Source organism: Ochotona curzoniae, unplaced genomic scaffold (genome assembly GCF_017591425.1).
Source record: "Ochotona curzoniae isolate NIBS_2020 unplaced genomic scaffold, NIBS_Ocur_1.0 contig_2723, whole genome shotgun sequence".
Classification (NCBI taxonomy): Eukaryota; Metazoa; Chordata; class Mammalia; order Lagomorpha; family Ochotonidae; genus Ochotona; species Ochotona curzoniae.
In genome coordinates this window covers 25,716,346-25,743,974 of record NW_024465573.1, presented here as the reverse complement: position 1 = coordinate 25,743,974, position 27,629 = coordinate 25,716,346, and the positions used below count along the sequence as shown (strand labels likewise).

The window sequence follows — 27,629 nt, the reverse complement described above, 5'->3', positions numbered from 1 at the left end:
ACAGCAGGGGGCGGGGCCGAAACGGCCGAGGGGGCGGGCGTTTGAAATCAGGGCTTCCGAGCAGAGCTGGAACATCACACTAAGCTTCGAGAGCCAATTGCTTAATGTCTGCAACGTCTCTCCCTTCCCCGACCCCGCTCCCAGACTCCTTCATTCCGGCGCTGCGCGGACGGCAGACCCGGGGTAGCCGGCCGCCCGTCCCTGTTGGCGGCAGGCAGCCAGGAGGAGGATTTCCCGCAGCAGCCTGCATCCAACGGCTCTGTTTCCGTCCTTTCTCCTCAGATAGATCCATCCAGCCTAGGAAAGTGAGCTGCGGAAAAAACTAGTGTTGTCATTTAATTGGATATGAAGAAAGAGCAAAATATGTACGGGGGCAGCCACGATCTTTATAAAGGTACCATTCCTGCCAAAATATTAAGACTTCAAAGCCAAGGTTGTATTGGTATTGTTTGCTAAGGTTTTTTGTTTTTGTTTTTCTGTAAAATGCCCTTAAATTCTAGCAGAGGGGGAGATGGCAGTATTAGGCGTTCACGACCTTGAGCGTTTAGAACGGTGGGCCCAACCGCCGGGAGCAGCGTGCGGTGGAATTATTAAGATGGCTACTGAAGCGTTATGTCAAGTTTTAATAAGACCAAGCAAAGGCGAAAAACAGACAAAAGCCAGATACCAGTCGGCTGCCCTCCTCCCCCGTAAAATAAGCACCCTGAAAGCCGTGATCTGGTTTAGTCCTTCTTGATATTGAGTCACACACAGTAGATGCTCAATGTGTGTAAAACCAGCGAAAGTCACTCTCCCAACTGCGTTTCAAAGGTGTCTCCCTACCCAGGGCCAATCTTTGAACAAGTGAAACAAGAAGCAGTAGAAAAAGTCCCATTCTCTGTAAGAGTCAAGATGAAGGTCTTGATTTCTTTCAAAGCCACTCCTCTCCGAGTCTGGCACGTGTCAGTCAAGGATGCAGCCATTGTATTGGCAACTCAAACCTACAATCCCCTGGCACCTACTTAGATTCCCTTCCCTTCGTTTCTCTGATGGCCCTTGCTCTTTCACAGGTCTTGTCAAAATTTACCCTAGGTTTCATTCCGCAGTCAGCATCCCGGCCCAACCACTGTGCCCGTCTCCCACCTGGATTGTAACTCATGATCTGGCATTCCTCCCCCACATAAAATTCCACGGCACCCCAGCACCGCTGGAGTTGGGCTCAACAGTCCCAGTCCTACACTCTGAGCGCTCGGTGGCTCTAGGTAGAGCCAAATGGGCATTTCTGTTTTACCAACCAAGGGGAAGGGAACAGCACCTTGCTTGTTGATTTAGACCTTCGTATTATCTCTTCTCTGCTCCCTGCACACCAAGACAACAATGGCCAGGTTGCACCTCCTCCGAGGCTAGCACCTCAAGGAGGCTTTCCCTGACACCTGAGTCTGTATTCCCATCCCTCCATCTCTACCTGAACAGCACCTGTGTTTAATCTGTGCCTTGTGTATTACCTTGTTCCCTGTCTGGGAACACTGGCTTTGCAGCATAGCAAAGCTAGTGAGCCAAAGCCTGTCTTGGTTCTAAACCAGTTCAGCCCTTTTGTAGCCTTTAGGGAAGTTGTGTTCCCTCACTGTGTCCTCTGAGCACAGCTTCCTCCTACATAGAGTGGAGATAATTCTAGTCCTTGGTTCTTAATGCTTCTGTAAGGATTAATACTTGTAAAGTTGCATAGAATTGGCTCAGCAAACAGTACTTGCTACGTAAATGCCAGCTGTTCCTATTATTAATAATATTTTATTGTTATTGTCTATCTTCTTGTATTAGAACGTAAGTTCCAGGAAAGCAGGAACCTTGTCTGTCTTGTGCACCGGTTGTTTCCTCTGCAGATAGAGCTGTGCGCGGCACATAATAGGTGCTGAGTAAGTATTTGTGGAATGAGTGAATGAATTCATGAATGAATGATGCACTATGAAATAGAGGAATGTAGTAGCAATGGCAGGATGATGACACAAAGAAAATACAGTTTGGCCAACTGCCCTTTCAACCCTGAATGGATCTCTTCCATTTGTTTAATTCATAGCTTACTACCCAATCTTTGGACTGCCAACTGTGACCATGTAACAACACTGTAATTTTATTAGCACAAACACCCAATATAATCAGACCACAAAATTAAGAACTTTTGACTTATTGGTTCGACAGTATAAAAACCTAGGAAATTGCTTACTTATTTGACCTGAATGTACTAATAAAATCTTTTTATTTAAGCAGTTTCAAAATATCTAGAAGGGGAAAGAACGTTTACTTAAAGCTAAACATTCACTTTATAATCTAACACTGCTGACCAAAATCATATAACCTATATACTATATATGCTATATATGAATACTGTATAATAATTGAACTTTAATTGTGTTTGCAATTATCTTACATTTTCCTCATCTGCAATGCTATTATTCATATTCCTTTCTTTCGCCAAGCCTGCATGCCTTTCCCTTCTATTTCATTCCCTTTCCCTTCTATTTCATTTTTCCTGTTAGTAAATATCTTCATTTTCTGGGGAAATAGAGGCTCTTAAACAAGCACTCCTCACCTCTTCTCTCTATCGATGTGTCTGCTCCCTTTGGCTGTGCCTGTGTTATCATTATTCGGTTGTTACTGGAGACGAGGTGACTTGTACTTTGAGTCCTAACCACTTCCCCCTTCTCACTGGCTGGCACCATGATGTACTTCCTGCTTCCCATCAACTAGGAAAACATCTCTTTCATGTCTTTCTTACCACCTTTTAGGCATGAAGTAGTATATGTTAATCTTAAACATGCTCCTTCATTTTAGACATGAGAAAGAAAATATTTTAATTTAGTAGGAAAATAATGTTTTCTATATTTGAAACTCCAAAACTGGCTTGTATATGGGAAAACAATAATGTGAAAGTCGAGCTTCAAGGATTACATAAAAGCAGTACCCAAAGGGAAGAAATGAGATCCCAAAATCCTAGAAGAAAATTGTAAAATTATTTCTAAGTAGATTTCTAGAGTTTGAAAAGATTGTTTGATCAAAGTGGAATACCCGAGTTTCAAAACATATAATTTAAATTTTGTTTCTGTGTAAAAATTATTTGGTTGTAGGAGATGTCCAGAATGAAAATCTACAGATAAAAACTGGAGTAACAGTAAGATTTTCTAATGTCTTTGACATTTAAGGGTTACTGCTACAACAGTAATACAGATAACATGAAAAATGTAAACCCAATAAAAGTGAAGAAAGGATGCAAAAAGTTCCTTTAGAAAAGACAACATAAATGTGACAGCAGATAACATGAGGTGCCCAACCTCCTGGAGAGGAAAATGAAAATTATCACATTGACAACAATTTAAAAAAAAATGCAGTTGGAGGAATTAAGAAAAGGGACAGGCAGTAGGTCAGTGGGAAAGACACTTACTGCCTGTTGCCCTTGCAGCAAAAACCCACATGCTCACAAGGGCGTCCTGGGTGTGCACCTGGCTCTCTGTTCTCATCACCTACACTTCCGGAACACATGCCTTCCTGGTGTGGTTTGAACATGAACCTTTGCTCGCACTGTCAAGCCCTTGCACTAGCTATTTCCTCTGCCCAGAATGCTCTTCCCTTAAGCTCTTTGCTGCTGGGGGAAGGCCAGCCAACCCTGACAGTCCTTTGTAAAGTTGAGCTGTTTTCCCCAACTGTCCCCTAGCACCATGAACTCCCTATCTTCCTTGTCGTGCTCTTTCTCTTTCTTGTAGCATGAATCATCTATCTCCCTGGATCCTATTTAATTCCTTTACTGTTTGTTTCTCTTCCTCTTCCATGTACAATATAGGTTCTGTAAGGTTAGAGAGGTTTCTGGTTCATGGAATAATGTAGACCAAGCATTTGAGAGCATGGCTGATACTAGCAGTTACCCAGAAAACGGCTTCCAAATGAGTGAGTGAATGAGTTTTAACAGGAAAAAAAAAAAAATGATATCCTGGTAAAAATTACTACCTCGATCTGTTTCATATTTTGAAAAGAAAAAAGTAATTTACATTCTACCACTCTGAAGTCTTGATTTTACACAAGGACATGACAAGATCCAGAAAGATTATTTCTAGGCTCCGTATCATCAAAATTAATCAGACATGCCCTCAATGCAGTGAGAATGCTACTCCACTCTCCAGCTCTTCCCATTGATTGAGTTACTCCAATTCTAGTTACCCCAGCATTACAAAGGTCTCACACTATAAAATGTGTAACTTACTTTAAGGCTTTTACTTGGAGCCAGGAAAAATCTTAATACCCGTGAGTTAGAAATTACCTTTAAAACTAAAGTAATATGAAAAATGGAATATTCTTTGAATTTTTAACCTGAAAATCACTCTCATTTTCTGATGTAAAATGCCAGTGCTCTAACCTGTTTAGACAGTGAGAAGAATAGGGAAGTAAAGCAGCTTACCTTCTTCCAACTAAATCCTGATTTTAAAATAAAGACACCATGGGGCCTGGTGCGGTAGCGTAGTGGTTTAAGTCCTCGCCTTGAATCGAGCCAGGATCCCATATGGGTGCTGGTTCTAATCCCAGTGGTCCCGCTTCCCATCCAGCTCCCTGCTTGTGACCTGGAAAAGCAGTCGAGGATGGCCCAAAGCCTTGGGACCCTGAACCTACATGAGAGACCTGGAGGAAGCTCCTGGCTCCTGGTTTCAGATTGGCTCAGCTCTGGCCCTTGCGACCACTTGGGGAGTGAAACATTGGATGGAAGATCTTCCTCTCTGTCTCTCATCTCTGTATATCTGCCTTTCCAATAAAAATAAATTAAAAAATAATAAAGACACCAGAGTTTAGGGAGATGATTCCTTGGAGGTGTCTTTCAAATAAAATGTCTTTTGCTGATGCTGCAGACTAGGTTATTGGTTAACAACTTGGCAGTTTATCTGATCTCTTGACATGGCTACTGGCTATTCTCTCGTTACTAGGAAAATCAGAAGAAAGGCAAAAATCAAAAGAAAGCCAAAATAGCACATGTAAGAGAACTTCTAGAAGTCCATGGAAAATGGGATTAAAGGCTAAGTTTATTTTGTTACAAAGAAGTTTTGCAATCCATGATAGTTTTTATCTATAAACTTTTCGCCTTGTATGCATGACTTTCAGGGTTTTTTTTGTCCCCACATCAAATTATTTCGTGATTTTAGTTTCCATGATTTTTTTTAAGATTTATTTATGTATTGGAAAGTCAGATATACAGAGAAGAGGAGAGACAGAGAGAAAGATCTTCTGTCCAATGATTCGCTCCCCCAGTGACCGCAACATCTGGTGCTGCGCCGATCCGAAGCCAGGATTCAGGAACTTCTTCCAGGTCTCCCACGCGGGTGCAGAGTCCCAAAGCTCTGGGCCGTCTTCAACTGCTTTCCCAGGCCACAAGCAGGGAGCTGGATGGGAAGAGGAACTGCCAGGATTAGAACCGGTGCCCATATGGGATCCCGGATCATTCAAGGCAAGGACTTTAGCCACTAGGCCACGCCGCCAGGCCCCTCCATGACTTGTTTTGAAGTACCTTTATAGAATTAAAAGATAGAAAAGACATGCCAAACAAATTCTAAACCAGATTTATTATATAGTAGAATTAAATACCAAAATCATTATTTATATTGAGTAACATTAGTAGAAGCAAAGAAACACATCTTAACTACATTACAAGGAGAAACCAAAGGATGTGTTACATTTATAGACATGTATGTAACTAACCACATAACTGGGAAAAATCTGCAGGAAAAAAGTAAAGAATTTAAAAGGAGAAACTGCCAAATCAGTCAGAGTTGCAGATCTAGCACACAAATTGACAACACTGACCTAATATTTATGTTGTATATGTGGGGATATATATTTATTACATGTGCATGCTGCTATTTATATATGTATATAAAATGTTATAACTAAGACCACACACATTCTTGTGGTTTAGGCCTGCCAGCTAAGCCCCGAGGTCACTGAGGGTGAGGCGATGGTGCTCTTTGGCCACAAGAAACACCCAGGGATAAGCTGGTGAGGAATGTCCATTCATTCAGCCCAAGTTCCAGGTTTATACAGGTCTAAGACAGGCAAGGGTAAGAGGGAGTTTTCAGGCGGTCCCTTCGCCCAGTAATGACACTGTGATTGGATGAAAGGCACACCTAATCCTGTTGAGCTTCCAATCATATCGGGGTTGGAAGTCACACCCTAGACCAGGGCAGGTAAGCTCTGGGTCACGCCCACCGGGTGGCAGGCAGAGACCGGAGATGATTTCCCACAGTGGAACACTTACAAAAATCAAGAATAAAATCCCAAAATAAATTTCAACAAATGCCTGTATATGAATGCCTAAATTGTAAGTCTTGTCAATTTGGGGATGTTATGTAAGTGTTCACACTTGTATGTTAATGAGTCATATTCTTTTTTTGTTTTGCATTTTTCCTCGCAGGTAGTATATGGTATGTGTAGGTCTGGTACATGACATAGAATTTTATTAGGTAGAAGTAATAGCACATGTATTAATTCTAGTAATGCTCTCCATTATGGTGATTTTGTAGAAGGTGTCACTACAAACATTCCTGTAGATGTGCAAAGATGCACTCGTGTGTGCATTTCACATGTCTGTCCCATCAACAGGATGAAAGCTCTTATTCTATAACACGATGGTTAGAGTTCAATAATCGTACTGCACTGGATACTGATGTTTCAATTTTATCTCATCTATTAAATATGTTGTAAAATATATTTGCAATGTTTACAATTACAAATTCATTGTCCATTTGAATTTCTTATGCAGGTCATCTAAGTCATTTTTTTGGTTTGTCATCATCTTAGGAATTTTTTTTTAATGCTTGGCGCACCGGTTCTATACATATATATACTGCACATATAATTTTTCACTTCCTGGCTTCCCCTTTTGGCATATTTTGATAGGGATAAATCTCTAATTTTACATTAGTTTGATTTTCAATCTTTGCTTGTTGTTTTAGCACATGGTATGTCTTGTGTGAAGTCATAATGATATTCTCAAATGCTGTTTTCTAAATGTTTAATAATCTTTTATCGTTTCACTAAAAGTTTATTTTTGTGCGAGATGAGATGGGGGAGTCCTGAGACCTGGTGGAGCAAAGCTTCTCAGCCTGATCTTTAATGAGCGTGTATTCTTGGATCTTTGGACTGCACTATAAAATTTACAAGACGATGGTCAGGTCATTTTTGAGATTTCAATTGAGATAATATTCCATGTAGGAACATAGAATAAGAAGAATTGGCATTTTTACCACATTGTCTTAGTATTTCCTAATGGGTTATATTTTTTTGATTTTTAGGATCATCATGATATTCTAAAGTTCATTTAACGTATGTGTTTTCCACAGGCATTTGTTATTGCCTTTATAGAAATCTTGCAAGTTTTTGTTAGCTGAAAGTGTTCCTTTAATGTATAATGTAAGCGGCATTCTTGGATTTTCCTCATCTAAATGTTCCTGCTATTTAGAAATACTACATATGCTGCTATATATTGATTTTTAAGTTCAGAGACCTTCCCTAAATCTGTTAACTGAAATGATTCCCACAGAGATTTGTTGGGTGTTTCACACAGAGAATCACATCATCTGCCAGCAACAGCAGCATTGTTTCTGCTCCATCATTCTCCCTTTCTTCTGCTTTTTTCTTGCCTTCTTATCTTGGTTTTTCTAGGATGGTGGGTTGAATAAAAATACTTATTATAGGTATCCTTGCCTTTTTCCTGGTTTGCAAGGAGGAACTCTCTGAAGATTTTGGGTAGATTCACTTTAAATTATTAACTTTGTCTCCAGTTATTTTTAGTTTGCTGAAAGGATGGTAGATTTTATCAGCCATTTTCCCCCTCACATCTAATGAGAGCATCTTTTAACCTCTCCATGTGAACTATTTATTGTTTTGACATTTTCTACTAACCTTTCATTCCTGTATTTAACTCATGGATCATAATGTTTTTGTTTATGGGATCAGTTTGCTCAGATTATTTTCATTTGCATTTAGTTTGAAGTATGTCCTAATTTCTATTTTTATTTTATTCTCATTTATTTATTTGGAAATGTATTATAAGAAATTCTAACTTTCCTAGTCATCCTTTTGATATTTTTAATTTATTGGTTGGTTTTTTGTGAAAGAACATGTTGTGATGTTTTTCTGCGTTTGACATTTATTCATACTTGATTTATTATAAAGTTTTTATGGTAATTGAAACAAATCATATCCCAAGGTTTGGAAATACCGTGAATATTTTTAACTACTAGATGTGCTGGTCGGCTCTTGGTTCATTATTGTTGCTGGGTCCCCGTTGCTTTCAGAATTGCCTCAGATTAAGTGATAAATGACAGGATGTAACTTAAGTTTTTCTAAAAACATCAACTGAAAATCTGAAATGAATGTAGAATTACCACTAACTCATTTAACATGCATGCATTTTAGTAGAGTTCAGATCTAGTTATTTAGGATTTCCCTTCCTGTACAGCTTGAAAGTAAAAAAGCTATGAATAATGGAAAAAGAAGAGATACAATTTAATCTTCTTAGAAATTATGATTTTCGGGCCCGGCGCGGTGGCGCAAGTGGTTAAAGGTCCTCGCCTAGCACGCCCGGGATCCCATATGGGCACCGGTTCTAATCCCGGCAGCCCCGCTTCCCTTCCAGCTCCCTGCCTGTGGCCTGGGAAAGCAGTCGAGGACGGCCCAAAGCTTTGGGACCCTGCACCCGCATGGGAGACCCGGAAGAGGCTCCTGGCTTCGGATTGGCATAGAAATTATGATTTTCATGGAAACTCAGAGCCAATGGTCAGACTAGAAGATCTATTAGGAAATAAAAGGTACAATGTTTAAAAGGGGGATATATGATCAATAAATAATGATGAAAGTAATATAAAACTGTATTCACTTATGACATACTCAAAAGGATATAAAATTCCTCAAGATAAATCTAAGGACATACATTGGGTTTTTTTGGACAAAATTCTGGAACCATATTAAGGTATACATAACAAAATCTGAATAAATAAATATCCTGGATAATGCATAGAAATTCTCAGTACTGAAGATAGAAGATAGGAAAATATATCTCAAATGTTTCTTTAATTTCAATGTAGTACTAATTCAAATCAATATGATTTTAAAACAAGTTGACATGTTTACTATGAAAATAAAGTGAATAAGAATACGGGGACTTGCCTTACCAGGTCCCTGAGCTAAATATAGCGTTGTGTTATTTAAAACAGTGTAATACTGATAAAGAAATGAAAAATTGGAACAGATGGAGAGCCATGCTGGGGCCAGCATGATCGCATTGCAAGAATACTTGTCTGCCTGTGACACTGGTTCAAGTCCTGGCCACTCGACTTTTGATCCAGTGCCCTGCTAATGAACTTGGGTCTTTGCACCCACATGGAAGACCCAGAAGCTCCTGGCTCCCAGAATCAGAACAGACAGCTCAGTTCGGACTGTTGCAGCCATTTAGGGTTGTGAACCAGCAGATGAAAGACCTTGATCTCTCTGTCTGTCTCTGTAATTCTTCCAAATAAATACATCTCTAAAAAAAAATTTAAGAAAGGAAGGAAGAAAGAGAAGAAAGGAACAAAAAGAGAAAGAAGAAGAAAGAAACAAAGAGAAAGAAAAAGAAACTAAGCAAATCCAAGTGAAAGGAGAAAATGAAAAAGATTCAATCCAAAACAAACTTTAGATCCCTGCTTTTCATCAATAAAACATTCTGAGAAATAAAAAGCTGATAGAAAAATATGACCTTTATGACTTCAAAGAAGAGCTGAATAACAGGACGTAATAACAGGGCGTAAAGAGATGTCATAATGGAAAAAATGAACAAATGTGACTACCATTTTTTTTTCAAAATATCTTTAATATTAAATCAGTTTTTTAAAAAGTAAAAGATAGGACCTGGTGTGGTAGCCTCGCTGCTAAAGTTCTTGCCTTGCATGCACCAGAATCCCATATGGGTGCCAGTTCTAATCCCAAAGGCCCCACTTCCTATCTAGCTCCTTGCTTGTAGCCTGGGAAAGCAGTCGAGAATGGCCCAAAGACTTGGGACCCTGTACTCTCATGGGAGGCTCGGAAGAGGCCCCAGGCTCCTGGCTTCGTATTGGCTCAGCTACAGCCATTGCAGCTCCTTGGGGAAGTAATCATTGGATAAAAGATCTTCTTTGTCTCTCCTCCTCTCTGTGTATCTGACTTTCCAATAAAAATAAAATAAATAAATAAATAAATAAAATCTTTTTTAAAAAATAAAAGATAGAGCTTTCAATTTATAAAACTGTAACTCAGAAATATTCCGTAAGTCAGTGTGAACACAGTATCAGCAGCAAACAGCACATGTGATGATGATGATGATAAATGGGGATAAGCAGATTTACTAACCAAATTGCCAGCACTAAAATGGTGGCACTTTATCAAGTGCTGTTGGAAGTGTGCAGAAACAGAAATTTTCCTACCTATTCGTTAGGACAGTCACTAGTAGAGAGATTAGACATTGCCCGGTGAGATGCAGCATGTAGATCACACTGAGAAGTACTTCAGGTTTCCCCCCTAGAGCTATCACAATGACATGTGTAAAAGGCTTTTCCTGTCATATCGCTTATATAGAAATACATTCATAAAATATGATAGACTAAAAATGTACACATGTGTATATAGGACTGTGTCTTGAAGTTGGTTTTGAATTTAAAAATTACAAAAATTTAGTATGAATTAGTTACATAAAATAAAAATAGCGGATGATACACATAATAGCACTTTATTAATGAATATACACATACAGAATGAAAATACATCAAAAGATGGAAAGTCACACCAAATTCATAATTATATTAATAAGGAGTGGCAAGGAGCAGAAGATTTGGAATTTGGAGCAGAAAGAGCCTTCTACTTTATTGAAATATTTGTTTCTTCTTTTTGAAAGTATGCAAGGCAAGGCAGAGATCTTTTAGGATGCCTCTTTTTACCACTCTTTTTCAACATTATAATGAATACTTACAGTCAGTGTAATCAAGCAAGGGAAAAAAACAGGTACCTAGATTGGAAGGAAGAAATACAGCTATCTTCATTAACAGATAATATTATTTTATATTTAGAAAATCCATTTAAAAAACCCTAGAACTCAAAAAGCTTAGCATAGTTGCAAGATACATAGATCAATATATGAAAAATCTACTGATTCTGCACACTAATGTGTAATCTGACATTTAACACTGGAAATTACAGAACATTATTAAATAAAAGCTGAATAGAGATATTCCCTGTTCATGGTTCAGGTGACTTAGTGCTTCTCCAATTGAACTACAGATCCAAAGCAATCCACATCATGATTCCTACTCACATTTCCTCCCCTCACAAATTAAAAGCTGTCCCTAAAATTCATATAGAAAATTAAAGTATCCAGGATAGTGAAACACTCTTGATTAACAACATGCTTGGATGGTTCATGCTTCCCTATATAAACCTTAGTACAGAGCTATAATAATTAAGACAGTGGTACACACACAGACATGTGGTTCAATGCTATCAAATTGAAAGTTCAAAATTAACTCATGTTGTGGTCAACTGATTATGAACAAAAGTTGCAAGATAATTCAATAGGAAATATGCTTCAACAAATGGTGCTGGAACGACTGGATGTCTATATACATCATGGATTTGGATGTCTGCTTCTCACTGTGTACAAAAATTAAACTTAAATTGATCATATACCTATGAATCGTCTAGAAAACAGCAAATCTTCATGAACCTGGACTAGACAAGATAAAGTTAGAGGCCACAAAAAATAGATAAGTAACAATAGCAAAAACTGATAAATTGGAAATTCATCAAAATTCAGAAATTAACTTACTTCAAAAGATATAATCAAGAAGGCAAAAACAAAAGCCCACAGATAAAAAGCTGCAAAGTATATATTCAGTAATCAGAACAATATAAAGGTCCTATGTAACTCAGCAGTAAAGCAAAAAACAAATTTTAAAACATAAACAAATATGCTTGAGCGGAAACATATTCAAAAATACAAGAATAATCAAGAATGGTGTGATAAAGGTGCTCATTGTCAACATACCAATTAAAACTACAAGGATTGCGCCCGGCACGGTGGCACAGTGGCGCCGTGGCTAAAGTCCTCCCCTTGCACGCCCCGGGATCCCATATGGGCGCCGGTTCTAATCCCGGCAGCCCCACTTCCCATCCAGCTCCCTGCCTGTGGCCCGGAAAAGCAGTTGAGGATGGCCCAAAGCCTTAGGACTCTCTGTGTGGGAGACCTGGAAAAAGTTCCTGGCTCCTGGCTTTGGATCGGCATAGCATCGACCGTTGCGCTCACTTGGGGAGTGAATCATCAGACGGAAGATCTTCCTCTCTGTCTCTCCTCTCTGTATATCTGCCTTTCCAATAAAACAAAATAAATCTTAAAAAAAAAAAAACTACAAGGATTAATGCTTTATAAAACTGGAATTGTGATGACAAAAACAACAATAACTTGGTGATGTCAAAGAATTGGAGCTTTCATATATTTTAGGTGAGAGTGTAAAATATTGCAGGTGTTTTTGAAAACTCAGTTTCTCCTAATGTTAAACAGTTATTGAGTGGCCCAGTAAATTCAATTCCTTGTATCTCCCAACCCCTCCAAATGAAAAAGTATACCCACATATAGCACACAAGTGTTTATGGAAGCCTTATTTATAATTGCTTACATATCAAATCAATGCATATGTTCTTAAACTGATCAGTGGAAACGTACCATGTATTATATCCATACCATACAGTATGGTTTGGTCGAAGAAAGAAAGTGCTAATAGGTACAACATGGATAAATCTCAAGAACATGCTGAATGAAAGAATCCAATGACAAAGGCCATGTGTTATATGGTTGAATATATATTAATTGTCTAGAGTAGATAAATCTATGGAGGTAGAAAGTAACTCGGTGGTTACTTGGAATTGTGGAAGAAATGAACTGACAGATGCTAATGGGAATAAAATTCCCTTTTGAAGTGATGGATGTGTTCTAGAATTAGGTTGTGGTAATGACTGCCTAAATTTGTAACTATGCTAAAGCTATTCAAGTGTACACCTAAAATGGATGAATTTTGTGCTACGTAAGTTCTCAATAAAGTTGTTAAAATTGCTTGAGGAAAATATGAAACATTAAGATATCAATTCCAGAGAGTTGGGATGCAGATTTGTCATAGACTGCATTTCTTGTAACTTTAGTATTTCTCAAAGACAAAAACTCACTATGAATTCCTAAGCACCAGTTTCAGTTGAGAGGAATATGTGAATCAGAGAGTCTTTTCAATAAATCTTAACCTTCAGTTACCAACAGGTGTCTTCATCCCCAACAGAAGTGCACTCTGAATGAAGCCACCAGTTAGTTATACATAGCAAATATAGCCCTTGAATGCCTAACTTCTAAGTACAAGCAAAAAATATACTAAAAATGACAGTATGTTAAGCATGGAAACAGAAGCCAAAACATCCTGGAAGGGTGGATTTAGAGAAAACAGATGCAATGTAGAGATAAAATAAAACTTTTAAATCTCTGAAACTAATATTCCTTTTTTTAAGCCTTTTTTTTTTATTAATTACATTGCATTATGTGTGACACAGTGAAACTAATATTTCTTAGTAGCGATGAGAAAATCTGCATCTATGGACAGTATCAGAAATCTGTAATGAATATTCAGAGGAAAATTTGGAAAATTTAAAATAATTGAAGTATTAGAAGTTTGGAAAATAACAGAAGAAAAGAACATTAGGAAACAGAAAAACAAAGAAAATGAGAAGGTCACGCAAGAATTTCCTGGGTTGTTTGTTTTGTCCAACTAATTGTGTTTTCTGAAAACAGAGTGGGAAGGAAGATAGCAAGCAGAGGATACATGGCAATTTCAAAGTAATGAAGATCACGAGTTTCTATATTAGAATTCTTGAATTAACAAGAGTGAATTACCAATCATATATCTTAATGAAATTTTAGAAAATAGAGAACAAAGGAATGTCCTAATGTTCACAGAATAAAGGCAGGTTGTGTAAAGACGATCAGAAAACGAATTGGTGTGCATTTCATGTAAAAAATGAAGACATCTTCCTACTTATAAACTCTGGTAAACAGTTGTGATATCATGGAAATTCAGTATCTTTAAAATTCCCTTTTTTTTGGGCCCGGCAGTGTGGCGCAAGTGGTTAAGGTCCTCGCCTTGCACGCCCGGGATCCCATATGGGCGCCAGTTCTAATCCCGGCGGCCCCTCTTCCCATCCAGCTCCCTGCTTGTGGCCTGGGAAAGCAGTCGAGGACGGCCCAAAGCTTTGGGACCCTGCACCCATGTGGGAGACCCGAAGAGGCTCCTGGCCTCCTGGCTTCGGATTGGCATAGCATCGACTGTTGCGCTCACTTGGGGAGTGAATCATCAGAGGGAAGATCTTCCTCTCTGTCTCTCCTCTCTGTATATCCGCCTTTCCAATAAAAATAAAAATCTTTAAAATTCCCTTTTTTATTTGAAGGCATTTTTCACACCATGAGTCCCTTCCCCACCACAGTTGAAGCCAGAACTCGGCTAACAGTGAAGACTTGGACTAGGACCTAGGTACACCAGTCAGATACTTCCATGGAAGACCTCAAATTAAAGAAATATGAGGAAATCTGTTTTGCAAACATCCATTCCTGGAGAGGTGGTGTGAGGCTGCATTCTAAGGCTGTAGTGGCATATATTCCAGATGGAAAAAGCATACCACAGTATGTCTTGTTGCATAATTTTGTTCTTGTCCCTGGATTCACAATCCTCAAATCCTACTTTCTATTCCTCCTACGGATTCTAAGAGGCACTTACTATCTTCTCAGAATGCTCCCGGTGGATATATTTTATCAGCACTAGGGAATAAAACCAGCAAAGAGGAAAGAGGATTGTAAGTGACAAAGAAGGAAAAGAACTATTCTGGATTAGAGTGAATCTGGATACAGACTCTGTGACAACCTAAAGACGAACCAATTCAGATTCAAATAAACAAAAGAAGATTCCAGAAAGAATATTCCTGTGAAATTTGCTTCTATACATGGTGGGCTGTTTGAGTGGAAAAGACTTACATTTCTGGAAATGAATCTACGAGTGAATATCTATCTAAACATCTAATGCCACGTTCCATGATAGTAGAAGCAGGGAAGACTCAACTCCACATTCAGTGTGTTCTATGTCACAAGGAGATCATAGCCCGACATTGAAATGTTAAATCTCGATCTCTGGGATCAATGCCATAGTTAAATCTATGCTTTCATGCCTGATGCACCTTCCATTTGTCTTTCTCCTCTGTATCCACCTTCCTGGATGTTCCTAACATAAAGTATATAACAAACATTGGCCTTTGTAGGCCCAAAGAATGAAGGAAAAGCCGTCTTTTTTGTTTTTCATATAGCTAATCAATAATGGAATTTTGAAGCTTGTGGGGGCAGAGACTTGCGGATGCCTTGCAATGAGAAGCAAGCATATCCCAAGAAGGAAATTGTCATGTTAGATGAGTACCTGCCAGAGGTGACAACTATCTATCAAGTTCAATGCCTTCTGGAGGGAGAGCTCCCACCTCAACAATTTGTGTTAAGCACCAAATGACCCAATGACCCAAACAATAGTACTGAAGGAGTGCAGAGGACAGAATCCTCACTAAGTTTATGTGTGGTAGAGGTGAATACATTCTGTAGCAGAACATTTGCTTGACCTATAATACAGGAGTTATAACACAGGAAAAAAAAATGGGGTGGGAAGAACTTAGATGGGCTCAGTGACCAGATATACAAGTAGAGCCAAAAGTATGAATAAGGAAGCATTGCGAGGGACACTTGGGAAAGCAAAAAGCAATGAAAATTGTGATTTGCTCTCTCTCCTTTAATCCAAAGTCCCACTAGAGTGGACATAAAAAGATTGCTGTTTTAAGAAATAAACTTAAGGGCGTGATAACCTTGTGGGAAAAGTCCTCGCCTTGCATGTGCTGGGATCCCATATGGGTGCTGGCTCAAATCCCGGTGATCCTGCTTCACATGCAGCTCCCTGCCTGTGGCCTGGGAAAGCAGTCGAGGACGGCCCAAAGCTGCGGGACCCTGCACCCACATGGGAGACCCAGAAGAGGCTCCTGGCTCCAGGCTTCAGATTGGCTCAGCTCCAGCTGTTGCAGAGAGTGAATCAATGAATGAAAGATCTTCCTCTCTTCTTTCTCCACTCTGTATATCTGACTTTCCAATAAAAATAAATCTAAAAAGAAAGAAAGAAACTTAAAAGATGGTAAGTGACACAAGGGAGTCGAAAAATTCTAGAAAATCAAAGTAGGTTGATTTATTAAGTCCTGTAAAATTGGATCCTAAACTGTCAAAAAAAAAAAAAAAGGAAGGAAGGAAGGAAGCTGAGAAGCAACATGGCTGTCTCTATAGAATCAGAAATGCTTAAGGGGTTATGGAATTAAGTACCTCTGGCAGAGGCAGGTGAAATGAGGCTAGAATTGGGTATAACTTCAGCTCCTCATTCTTCCTCTGGCCAGTTCTCCTGCCCTTGGCTTGGCAGGAGGTTGAGCTTCATTTTTCTAGAGTAGGTAAAAAGGATGATCTCTGCCCTGGAAGATTTCAGGAACCATTAGACTGTGTTAATCATATGAGAAGCAAATTAGGTGAACTTGGCACAGTGAGTAATGGAACTTTAAGACATCTTTTCTATTTAATTTGGAAGCCAGATCCTCTCCAGTATAAATATTGGAGGAGTCTTCACTGAGGAATATGACCAAATCTACAAATCCAAGAGTTCTCCTAGGAAACAGGCCAGGTAGATTACCAAGGCAGAGTAACAGTCACTACTCCCATCCATTCTGAGTTCTCACTCAGCTTTCTTGAGCTGTGATTTTCTATGTGAACCAACCACTGAGGATTATAACATTTTGGGAAAACCTTAAATTCAAAACGGATCAAATACAGTAATGGACAGAAAGCAACATCAAAAACAGATGTGAAAAAAACCCAAGATTTCAAAAATCATTTATGTTCTAGTATTTTCAGAGAGGTAAAACAAAAACAAAAACTAAACAAAAAACCAGCCACAAAGTAAGAACAAAATGTTAAGTATTAAAGGAAAAAAGGCATATACTCATATCAAAAAACTAAGAAAGGGGCCAACATCCCATAGCAGACTGCCCAATTCAATACACAGTTGCTCCATTTTGGTGGCAGTTCTCCGTTAATGTGCCTGGAGCAACACATAAAAAGTGATCAAAGTACTGGGCCCAGGGGAGTAGCCTAGTGGCTAAAGTCCTCGCCTTGCATACTCAGGATCCCATATGGGTGCCAGTTCTAATCCTGTCCACCCCACTTCTCATCTATCTCCCTGCTTGTGGCCTGGGAAAGCAGTCAAGGATGACCCAAAGTCTTGAGATCCTACGCCCGCAAGAGGTTCCGGGCTCCTGGCTTTGGATTGGCTCAGCTCCACTGTTGCGGCCACTTGGGGAGTGAATCATCGGACAGATCTTTGCCAGAGTCCAGCTCATGCTGAGTTCGGAGCTCGAGAAGGGTGCGTGGAGTCGGCGATAAGAAAAGACATGGCCACTGTCACTTGGTGCCCTCTTGCTACATCTCAAGACGACACTGTCCTTTTATTTACTCAGACACATTACAAGCCTCTGCACGAACGTTTGATTTATTATCTTTAACTTCAGAACTAAGCCAGCATGCATAGATGTTCAATTAATTTTTACTTCATGGTCAACCAGGTGCTCTTAAAGATCATTCTGTAAGTTACTGTACTCAGTTTCTTTAAAGCAAGCTATTATTCATTCTTCAGAAGTATCCATTAGGTGACAGCCAGAACTCCAAGGCCAAGGCACAGATGGTCACCTACTAATCAGTAAAACATTTCTACTACATTTTATTTTCACATTTATTATCACTTAATGGGAAAAATACATCAAAAGAGAAAAAAACAAAGATCTAAGACAAAAAGTTTCGAACATTAAATCCCCTTCATTTTTTTAAAATCCCCCTTTAATTGCAGGCTCTACAACCTCATACATGATCAAACAATAATCAATAGTATATCTCTATGATGTTAATAAAATCACCCCATAATTCCTCTAATTAAAAAATTATGAAAGTAGCTAAAACAACTACATTTTCTATGCTCTAAAGAGTTGCAGTGACAGGCTAGCCTTTAAGGCCACAGTAAGTATATTTTTTTGCCATAGCAGTTTCAGCTCATATTCCCATCACTTCCATTAGTTTGTAAAATTCTTATCAAGCCATTTCCCAGGAGGCATGCTATATGGTTGGGCCCAATTTCAGGGCAATGGGTAGGCATACAATAAGCTGTCCAGAAACGGCATGGGTTTAATTGTACAGCTAAAGGCCCACTCACTTAGACGTTATCAATAACATTAACTCTCAAGCTCATGTTGGTTGCAAAAGCCATCTCACAGGGGCAAACAATGCCTCAATAGATTACAGAATTCTTAGTGGGTTGGTTGAGTGTCCATGCAAAAAGGGGGTGAGACTGCATCAAGGCAGTCAGAGAGAAATCCGCCAGGCCCTGCCAAACAGCTGGAAGCTCCCCGGGCCCCGCCAAGCAGGGAGCTGTTCTCTTCACACCTTCGTGTCATCCACACCTACCGCACGGACCCCAGCAGATCTTTCTCTATCATTCCTTCTCTCTGTATATCTGATTTCACAATTAAAAAAAAAATTTTTAAGAGTAAATCAGCATATAAAAAGAAAATAATACTTACCTGCCTCTAGGTAAGAAAATAGATTCTAAAACAGAAAATATTGAAATGGATACAAATATTTTATTTTTATTATACCCCACTTTGCATGCTACACACACACACACACACACACACACACACATCTCTTCCTGGAAAGCTTAGGGGACATCCTTTTTTTAAAATAAAGGGAGAAAAGGCTTTATAATTTTCAAGAATCTGTCAAGTTTCTGACACTAAGCATTATTTTTTTTTTAACCATTCTGATAGGAAGAAAATAGTTTTCTTCAAATACCTATCTTCTTCTTTTTCTAAACAAGTCGTCAAAATGGATAGTTCTTTTTTTTTTTAAGCTTTATTTATTTTTATTGGAAAGTCAGATACACAGAGAGGAGGAGGAGTGACAAAGAGGAAGATCTTCTGGACAATGATCTACTCCCCAGGCAGCCATAATGGCCAGAGCTGCACCAATCCAAAGCCAGGAGCCCAGAGCCTCTTCTGGGTCTCCCATGCGGGTGCAGGGTCCCAAGGCTTTGGGCCATTCTCAACTGCTTTGCCAGGCCACAAGCAGGGAGCTGGATGGGAAGTGGGGCTGCTGGGATTAGAACTGGTGCCCATATGGGATCCTGGCACATGCAAGGCGAGGACTTGAGCTACTAGGTTACTGTGCCGGGTCCCAAATACCTTTCTTTGTTGTCGTTCCTTAGATGAAGATTTTGATGTTATTGTGGGTCAGAAAAATCTGAAATGGCAGACTATTTATTGGTGCTTGTCACTTCATTTGAAAGAAGCAAGAAGACAGTCTCATACAAAAGCTTTTTGAGACCACCATAGAATAGAATTTGAAGCTTATTTTAATTGAATATGCAATAAAACGTGGGGGCTTATGTTATAGTCCTAGTGAGCAGTTTATTATTTCTTGAGGAGGAAAGATCTTCAGCATAGTATTTAACTTTCAGATACTGAACTCTCTAAACAATGGCACTTTTAAAAATTCTTGTAAAAATTCTTCAGGCTGCTGTTGTAGCATAATGCATTCCGCCACTGCTGGTGATGCTGGTGATGCTGGCAACCAATATGGGCACTGATTCCAAGTCCCAGCCGCTCCGCTTCTTATAAAGCTCCATGTTAAAGTGCCTGGGGTGTCAGTGGAGGTTGGCCTGAGTGCTTGGGCTCCGGCACCCACAAGGGAGGCCCGCTGGAAGTTTCTGGCTCCCGGCTTTGGCCTGACCCAGCCCAGGCCATTGTGATCAAATGGGAAATGAACCAGTGATTAGAAGATCTCTGTAGCTCTCCCCTTTTCTCTCTCTGTAACTCAGCCCTTCATAAATAAAATGGGCCTTATAAGAAATATTTATTCCAGAGGTATGGAGAGAAAAAAATAAGAGTTAAAGAAAAAGAAAGGAGGCAAGGAAGGAAGAAAGGAGGAAAAATACTGCTCCCATTTTCTGATTCACTCCTCAAAGCTACAATAGTCAGAACCAATAGTTAAGCCAAGGCCCAAGTCCAAAAGCTCCAGATCCCCCAGGTAGGAAGCAAGGACCCAACTATGTAAGCCATCAGCTGCTGCCCGTGGGAAGCACTTGAGCAGGAAGCTGGAGTCGGGGACAGGAGTCAAACTCAGGCACTCCAAAATAAAATATAGGTGTCCCAAGTGGTGCCTTAATTTCTGTATCAAATTACTGCCCCACTTTTTTCTTTACAGCAACTTAAATAATGAAATAGCTGATTCTACGTGTAATACACAGAATGTAAAATAAAATCACTAACAAAAAATATTTGGGTGCCATTGTTATGGCATAATCAGTAAAACCCCTGCCTGCAATGCCAGCATCCCATATGGGTACTGATTCATGTTCCAGCTGCTCAGAGGCATTGGGAGATGACCCACTGTCTGGATCCCTGACACTCATCTGGGAGATCCAGATGAAGCTCCTGGCATTTGGCTTCACCTTGGGCCAACCCTGGCCATTGTGGCCATCTAGGAGAGTGACCCACCAGGTGGAAGATAGATCCGTGTGTGTGTGTGTGTGTGTGTGTGTGTGTGTGTGTGTGTGTTTCTCACTGTGTAATGCTTTAAATAACCTTGTGAAAAGGGAGAAAAATAAAATTTTTAAATGTAGGGTGAAATGGGGAGATGCCTGTGAAATAACAGGCAATTTTGTCTCTAGCATGAATGAGGACACACAGTTCATGGGAGAAGCGGAAAGCTGGATCCTTTACTTCTTTTATAAAGAAAGTAAGAAGAACCCAGGAAACATTGCTGGGATTTAAAGAGCTTCATAGTAGACTGCAGAAGTCATTGACAATATGCCTTGGAGAGAAGGATCTGATAGTTGATGGCAACTAGGACCACTGGCAGACTTTTCACACATTGGTAAAAATAAACACATCTGAAGGAAAATATTAGTTTCAAGAAGAAGAAACTGATCAATTTGTTCTAAATATGTTAAGATATTCTGTGAGCCAGTGAGGTGTATAGGGAAAGTATAACCCCAGAAACAACATTCAGGGGGAAATTTGATAATTTATGAAGAACAATTTCAACAGCTTGTTGTGGGCAGAGGAACCAGAAGCAGAATGGGGAAGAAAGATGAGAAAATGGCTTGTGAATATAGACTTAACTTCATTTGTGACTTATGTTTTTGACATGTTTGGTGCTGAAAGGAAAGCAAGAGAAAGGTCAGCAGCTTAAATATGAATAATGTCGATGGCACAATGGCTCAACTGGCTAATCTTCCAACTCCAAGCATGGCATCCCATATTGGTGCTGGTTTGTGTCCCAGCTGCCCCGCTTCCCATCCAGCTCCCTGCTTGTGGCCTGGGAAAACAAGTAGAAGATGGCCAAAGGCTTTGGGAACCTGCACCCACGTGGGAAACCTGGAAGAAGCTCTTGACTCCCAGGTTTGGATTGGCTCAGCTCTGGTCATTGTGGCCATTTGGAAAGAAAACCACTGGATGAAACATCTTTCTATCTCTCCATCTTTGTAAAGTCTGCCTTTCCAATGAAAATAAATGAATCTTTGAAAAAAAGAGATTGATAAGTAGTGATCTGATAAAAAGACAATAATGATTATGGGTACTGATCATAGTCCTGGAGTAAGCAGGGGTGTTAATTAAAGGAGTTGAAATGGATAGATCAGACCAAAAGAGGAATGTCTCCACTCTTAGTAATCATACAGAAAGGTGGATATAAACCAGAGGAAAGAAAGAAGTATGTACCAATTGACCTCACCTAATTGGTTCTTTAACAACAAATTTCCAGTGCCTATTATATGTAAGGCATTTCATAGATCCTTTGAACAATGCAGTGTTGAAAAGGGGGAAAATGCTCTCAAAATGTTTTTAGGTGAAAGACAAGATAAATATAGGCCTTCAACTCTATAGAGATTGATAACAAATGCTCTTTAAGTTAAATATCTTATTTTTTCCATACCACGGAGATGCCATTAATACTAAATTCATGCTTCACTGTGCTATTTGAAAGGGATAGTGCATAGAAAATTCTTAAGAAAGGGTCTATGGGAAATGAAGTGTTAAAAAAAAGTTTCTTTTCTGGTTTGGGGTGCTATTTACATAACATAAGGTAAAAGGGAAATGTGCCAAAAAAAAAACTATAGGAGATTTAAGATGTTGGGTTTTGTTGTTACAACAAAGGTAGAAAAACACTCAAGTTTATCTGTTCAGGAAGGTGTGTAAGTCAATATTGAGAACAAAATGTTGGAAGAATATGGGAATTGTAAATAATTTGAGGAGTAATAACATAAAGTCAAATAATTTAGGAGTACTACCGGACATCTGTAAACACTCGGATATCAACTGCCCCTCATTTGAAAAACATGTTCCAAGCATCCTTTTTTTTTTTTTTTAAGCCTACATTTCCTTCTTTCGTAAAACAATTATTTGAACTAATGGAGAAATTCACTAGTACTAAATTAGAAGTACCAATGAATTAAGGACTGTTACACTTCCTTTACCATCCATATGTTCTCAATTCCTTTTTAGCCCAGCACCTACCTAATGGTGGCGTTTCGTTACAGTCACACTGTTGCTCCTCTATCCAATCCTTGGACACCTCCATCATTCTCTGCCTAAGTTAGACTAGCATGGAAAAGCTCTGACACTCATTGAAGCTTAGCATTTTCTTTCTTCATGTATTTCGAGTGGCATTTTTCTCTACACAGAAATTCACTTTTTAATTGGTCTTGGTAAGGTTGCTACCAATTGTGTAAGTCATGGGAACAAATGTCCTAAAGTCATATGGCATTAGTCTAACAATCAAATCTATATCCTTGATATTTCTTGGATACTCCTTTCTGTTTTAAATAACATGCTGTCTTCAGCTGGATTTTTAATACATTTATTTTCAATTGTTCCTTTCATTTACATTTTAAATGATCCACTGTCTCTTACCGTGGTTTATCATTTATTTATTTATTTTTATTTAAAAAGTATTGGGACAAAGATCTCTCATCTACCATTTTACTCTATAAATGCCCACAATAGCTAGGATGGGGGAGGGGTGTGTCAAGCTAAAACCAGGAGACTGGCTCTCAATCGGAATCTCACAGGTGGGTAGCAGGGACCCAGCACTCAAGCCATTATCTTCCGCCCACCCATCAGGGTATTACAGTTTCATGAATTATCAAGAGATTAGCATTACTTGAAAATCTCATCTGTCCCTACGTACAACTTATCTGTTTTCCATAAAACTAACAGACAAAAAAAATTCATTATGCTGTCATTATGTTGACAGTTTGATTCCTAACAGGTTTGGATAATTTTTGTTCCCTATTATCTTTATAATCTATATGCCTGTATTTCACCTGACTTCCTCATTGCTTTATGGAACTCCAAGTCATGAATATACATCAGTGTGTTCATCCGTTCTACTGTTGATGGGCATGTGGATTATTGACAACAATTGGCCACTAGAAACAGTATTAAGAACATTCTTGGAAGTGACTTGGAATGTGCAACCATGGGCATGTGGATAGTTACACAACAGCACATGAACGTGGTCCATTTCAGAAAACAATGCCCTAAGAATTTTCCAAAATGATTGTAGTGCTTAACATTCACTCTAGTAAATAATTTCTGCTCTACTCCACAACTGTACCATCCTTTGCATTGATAGTCTTGTAAATTTTAGCCTATATTTCAAAGAGTAGTTTTATATTCTGCTATTCACTTTGTAACTTCCTCATGACTTTCTCCCAAACATTAATCTTCAATATTTTTGTATTCTTTCTTTCAGATTGTGTTGCAGACACTGCCCTCAGTTACATACTCAACTACATTGGTCTCACCCACCCAAGTCTGGCTGATCCAACAGAACTCCTGGAGACAGGGAGAAACATAAGAGATTGCGGACTCACTGACCCTCTGGGCCTCCACAAAGCTGCTACACTTAGTGAGTCCCCTGGTGTATCAGCAGTCTAAAAAGATTATTATTTTCTTTGCAAAAAAAAAAAAAGTTGACTGGTAGGTCTTGCTGCCTTATAGAGAGACAGCACCATCTTGACATACCCTAACACTGGTAATTGGAAGCTTGTTGAACTGCAGCTATGAAGCCTATGAGGTCTAAAGCCAACGGTGCTCAGAATCCAAATTGCAGCATAATGATATTTCATCCGACCAAAGAAGAATTTAGTGATTTTGATAACTATATTGCTTACATGGAATCACAGGGTGCACACCGCGGAGGTGTGGCCAAGGTTATTCCACCCAAGGAGTGGAGGGCCAGAAAGACCTATGAGGACATCAATGACATCTTAATACCACTCCCTCTCCAACAGATAGTCTCTGGGAAGGCGGGGGTCTTTACTCAGTACCACAAGAAGAAGAAAGCCATGAGTGTGGGCGATTATCACCAACTAGCAAACAGCAACAAATACCGGGCCCCAGCCCATCTCAGTTTTGAGGATTTGGAGAGAATCTACTGGAAGAACCGCCTTTACGGTTCTCCAATTTACGGGGCCGACATCAGCGGCTCTTTATTTGATGAGAACACGATGCATTGGAACCTCAGAAGCCTGGGCACCATTCAGGACCTCTTAGAGAAGGAGTGCGGCGTGCTCATCGAGGGCGTCAACACCCCCTACCTCTACTTTGGCATGTGGAAGACCACGTTCGCCTGGCACACGGAGGACATGGACCTTTACAGCGTCAACTACCTGCACTTTGGCGAGCCCAAGACGTGGTACGCGGTGCCCCCTGAGCACGGGCGGCGGCTGGAGGAGCTGGCTGCACAGCTCTTCCCTGCCAGCGCCCAAGCCTGCCGGGCCTTCCTGCGCCACAAGGTAGCCCTCATCTCACCCAGTGTGCTGCGGGAGAACGGCATTCCGTGCCAGCGTGTCACTCAGCAGCCCGGCGAGTTCGTGGTCACCTTCCCCTATGGCTACCACGCGGGCTTCAACCACGGCTTCAACTGCGCCGAAGCCATCAACTTCGCCACCCTGCGCTGGATCGACTATGGCAAGGCGGCCTCCCAGTGCAGCTGCGGGGAGGCTAAGGTGTCCTTTTCCATGGACGCCTTCGTGCGCATCCTGCAACCCGAGCGCTATGAGCTGTGGAAGCGTGGGTTGGACCGGGCGCCTGTGGACCACACGCAGCCCACGGAAACAGCCGGCAAGGAGCAGAGATCCCAGAGGAAAGATCGCACGTTGCGGAGGGCTGCCTTGGGTTTGAGGCACCTCCGGCACTACCAGGTTGCAAAACTGCCTAGGCCCCTGGCCATGGGTGGTGGAACCCACTTCCGGGCACCTGTGAGCAAGGTCCCCCGGCGCTCATTGGCTGCCCGAGCTTCTACAACACAGCCTAGGGCCCCTGTCCGCTGTTCCCGGAAACCGGACCCAGTCCCTCCCACTTGCCAGGGATCCTTTAGTACAGATGTCCATTCAACTGTTAGTAGTGGTCATGGTTGTCATGCTCAGGAACTGGAAGTTCAGGAGCCCAGCCACCAGTCTCTAGCCAAGAGGCGTCTCTCGTTGGGCAAAGCACGCCCAGCCTCAGCTCCCACCTACAGAAAAAGCCTTGATGGCCAGCACTGTCCCTCTCAACCTGAGGCCTCTGCTTCCTGCTAAGGTCTTGGGGTGCTGTCCTGAGCCAGTCCCTTGGGCCCAGGGCTGCCTTACCCTCCCATGCTCTGCAGAGTGGAGGTTTGCTGGCACTCTTATACGTACAGGTAAGCTCTGAGTAAGTTTGTATATCACTGGTCATGCGCAAGAGTGTCTCCCAGTTGATATTCCCACAGATCCACAGTGCTGAGTCTCTGGCAGTTGCCAGCTTGACCCGGTCTGACCATCCATTATCCTTCTACCCTGATCCCAGAATATCTTGGACTCTTTACATCTGTCTCTCCGCCTGAGGTTTCAGCCACCGCTGTGTCTCTGTTAGGGTCCCCAGTGATAACTGGAACATGTTCCCAGCCATGCTCTGGTGACATCATGGGCCGGCAGAGGAACCTGTGCTAGCACAGCATTCTAGGATTTGGTTTTCCTTCAGGGTCCCTCTTTCTCACCACTCTGAACACAATTTATGCAAAATAAAGCAGTTTTGAATTGAGTTTACAGAGTCACAGAAATTAATGGGCTAAGTGATGGTTGTATTGAAATGTAGTGTCATCCTTATTCATGAATATTAAAGGTGATTAAATGTTATCGTCTAGCTTCATTTCTAAGGATTTAAAACAGTGGGAGAGGAATGTTACTATTTTTTTATTTTGTTTCTTTTTATTATTTTATGATACAGTTCCATAGATTGTGGGATTTCCCTTACCCCTCCCCAATTCCCTCCCCCTTCATTGGGTTTCCCTACAAAATTACTATAGCGTAATTCTTCATACACAATCATATGTCCATCCTTGTGGGCATGGACAGGGCCAGAGAGTCCAGCAGAGGGATGTCACTCTTTCATTCATCATTCTCAAAATCTCAAAACATTTAATACTTGTTTTTAGGGACTTATTCCGTTGTGAAGTGTTAGTGAGTGGGCCTGAGGGGTGTAGCTGGTCTCTGGTTGGCTGGGCAGCTGGAAGAATTGACATTGCAGCTATGTTTTCAGACAACTTGGCAGTTGGCTGGCACAAATACCTGAGAGAGATCAACAACAAGCATTAAATAATGTGATCTTCTGACCTGCTTCTTCCCAAGTCTTCACTTGTTTGGAAGCCACACCTCCTTTCCTCACAACTGAAAAAATGACTCACACCAGTAAGCATGTCTAGATATACTGGAGTGGGACAGTTTCCATTAGTGTTCTGCTCTGTGAAGACCCTACTGGCAGGATAGGACACAGAGCATAAAGGACAAGTGCTGGCTTGGGTGAACCAGCATGGTTCCCAGAGTACGGAGCAGGAGCCCTGCCTAAGCTGTAATCCACAGAAAGGAGGGTTTAGAACAGAGGGTTTCCCATGCAGGGCACTGTAGGTACGATGAATTTAATGTGGGGCTTGGTGGTCTTCCTTTTCAAGGACTAGAAAAGAAGCCTCTCCAGGGTGTGTGGCGGGGGGGCAGCATGAAGAGCAAGATGAGAGAGGCAGAGCCAGAGTGGGAAGAGGCATCTCCTAAGAAATATATAACTGTTTGAGTATAAGGCACTAGAAGTGAAAAACATTGTTAATAGGTTGCAAGTTACAGATTTAAGGAATCAGCTTAATTCTGTGGAGAATATGGACAGAAAGCAGAGTAACTAATACAAATAAGAATGACATTTAGATAAAATATCCAACCTTGAAGTACACAGAGTGAACAAATAGAGTATACATTTTGGAAAATGGAAAATGTTACTTTAGATACAGAAAGACATATGACAGAGAAGCAAGCCATCGCTTTCCTGGCAAATACCCTCTCCCTTCTCACCTTCACTGTCAATAACTGCTGTAGAATTAGAAGTACTAGGTAAATCTGAAGGAG

At 40.5% G+C, this 27,629-nt stretch overlaps 1 protein-coding gene and 1 long non-coding RNA gene across 2 annotated transcripts; both read left to right on the top strand.

Annotated features, from left to right (window-relative positions):
* Nucleotides 1–4: 4 nt before the first annotated feature.
* Nucleotides 5–24,175, top strand: LOC121154324. Its single transcript, XR_005883477.1, has 4 exons — nt 5–183; nt 283–394; nt 1,798–1,892; nt 23,972–24,175. It is a non-coding gene; the product is annotated as an uncharacterized LOC121154324 (long non-coding RNA).
* A 106-nt stretch (nt 24,176–24,281) lies between these two features.
* KDM4D (lysine demethylase 4D) lies at nt 24,282–26,124 on the top strand. The gene is made up of 2 exons (XM_040976746.1): nt 24,282–25,481; nt 26,113–26,124. The coding sequence occupies exons 1-2, from the start codon at nt 24,282–24,284 to the stop codon at nt 26,122–26,124; spliced, it is 1,212 nt and encodes a 403-aa protein (XP_040832680.1).
* The last annotated feature ends 1,505 nt before the right edge of the window (nt 26,125–27,629 follow it).

What these genes read in the sequence shown, in the direction of transcription:
- KDM4D (XM_040976746.1), top strand. Translation starts at nt 24,282, where the DNA reads ATGAAGCCTATGAGGTCTAAAGCCAACGGTGCTCAGAATCCAAATTGC.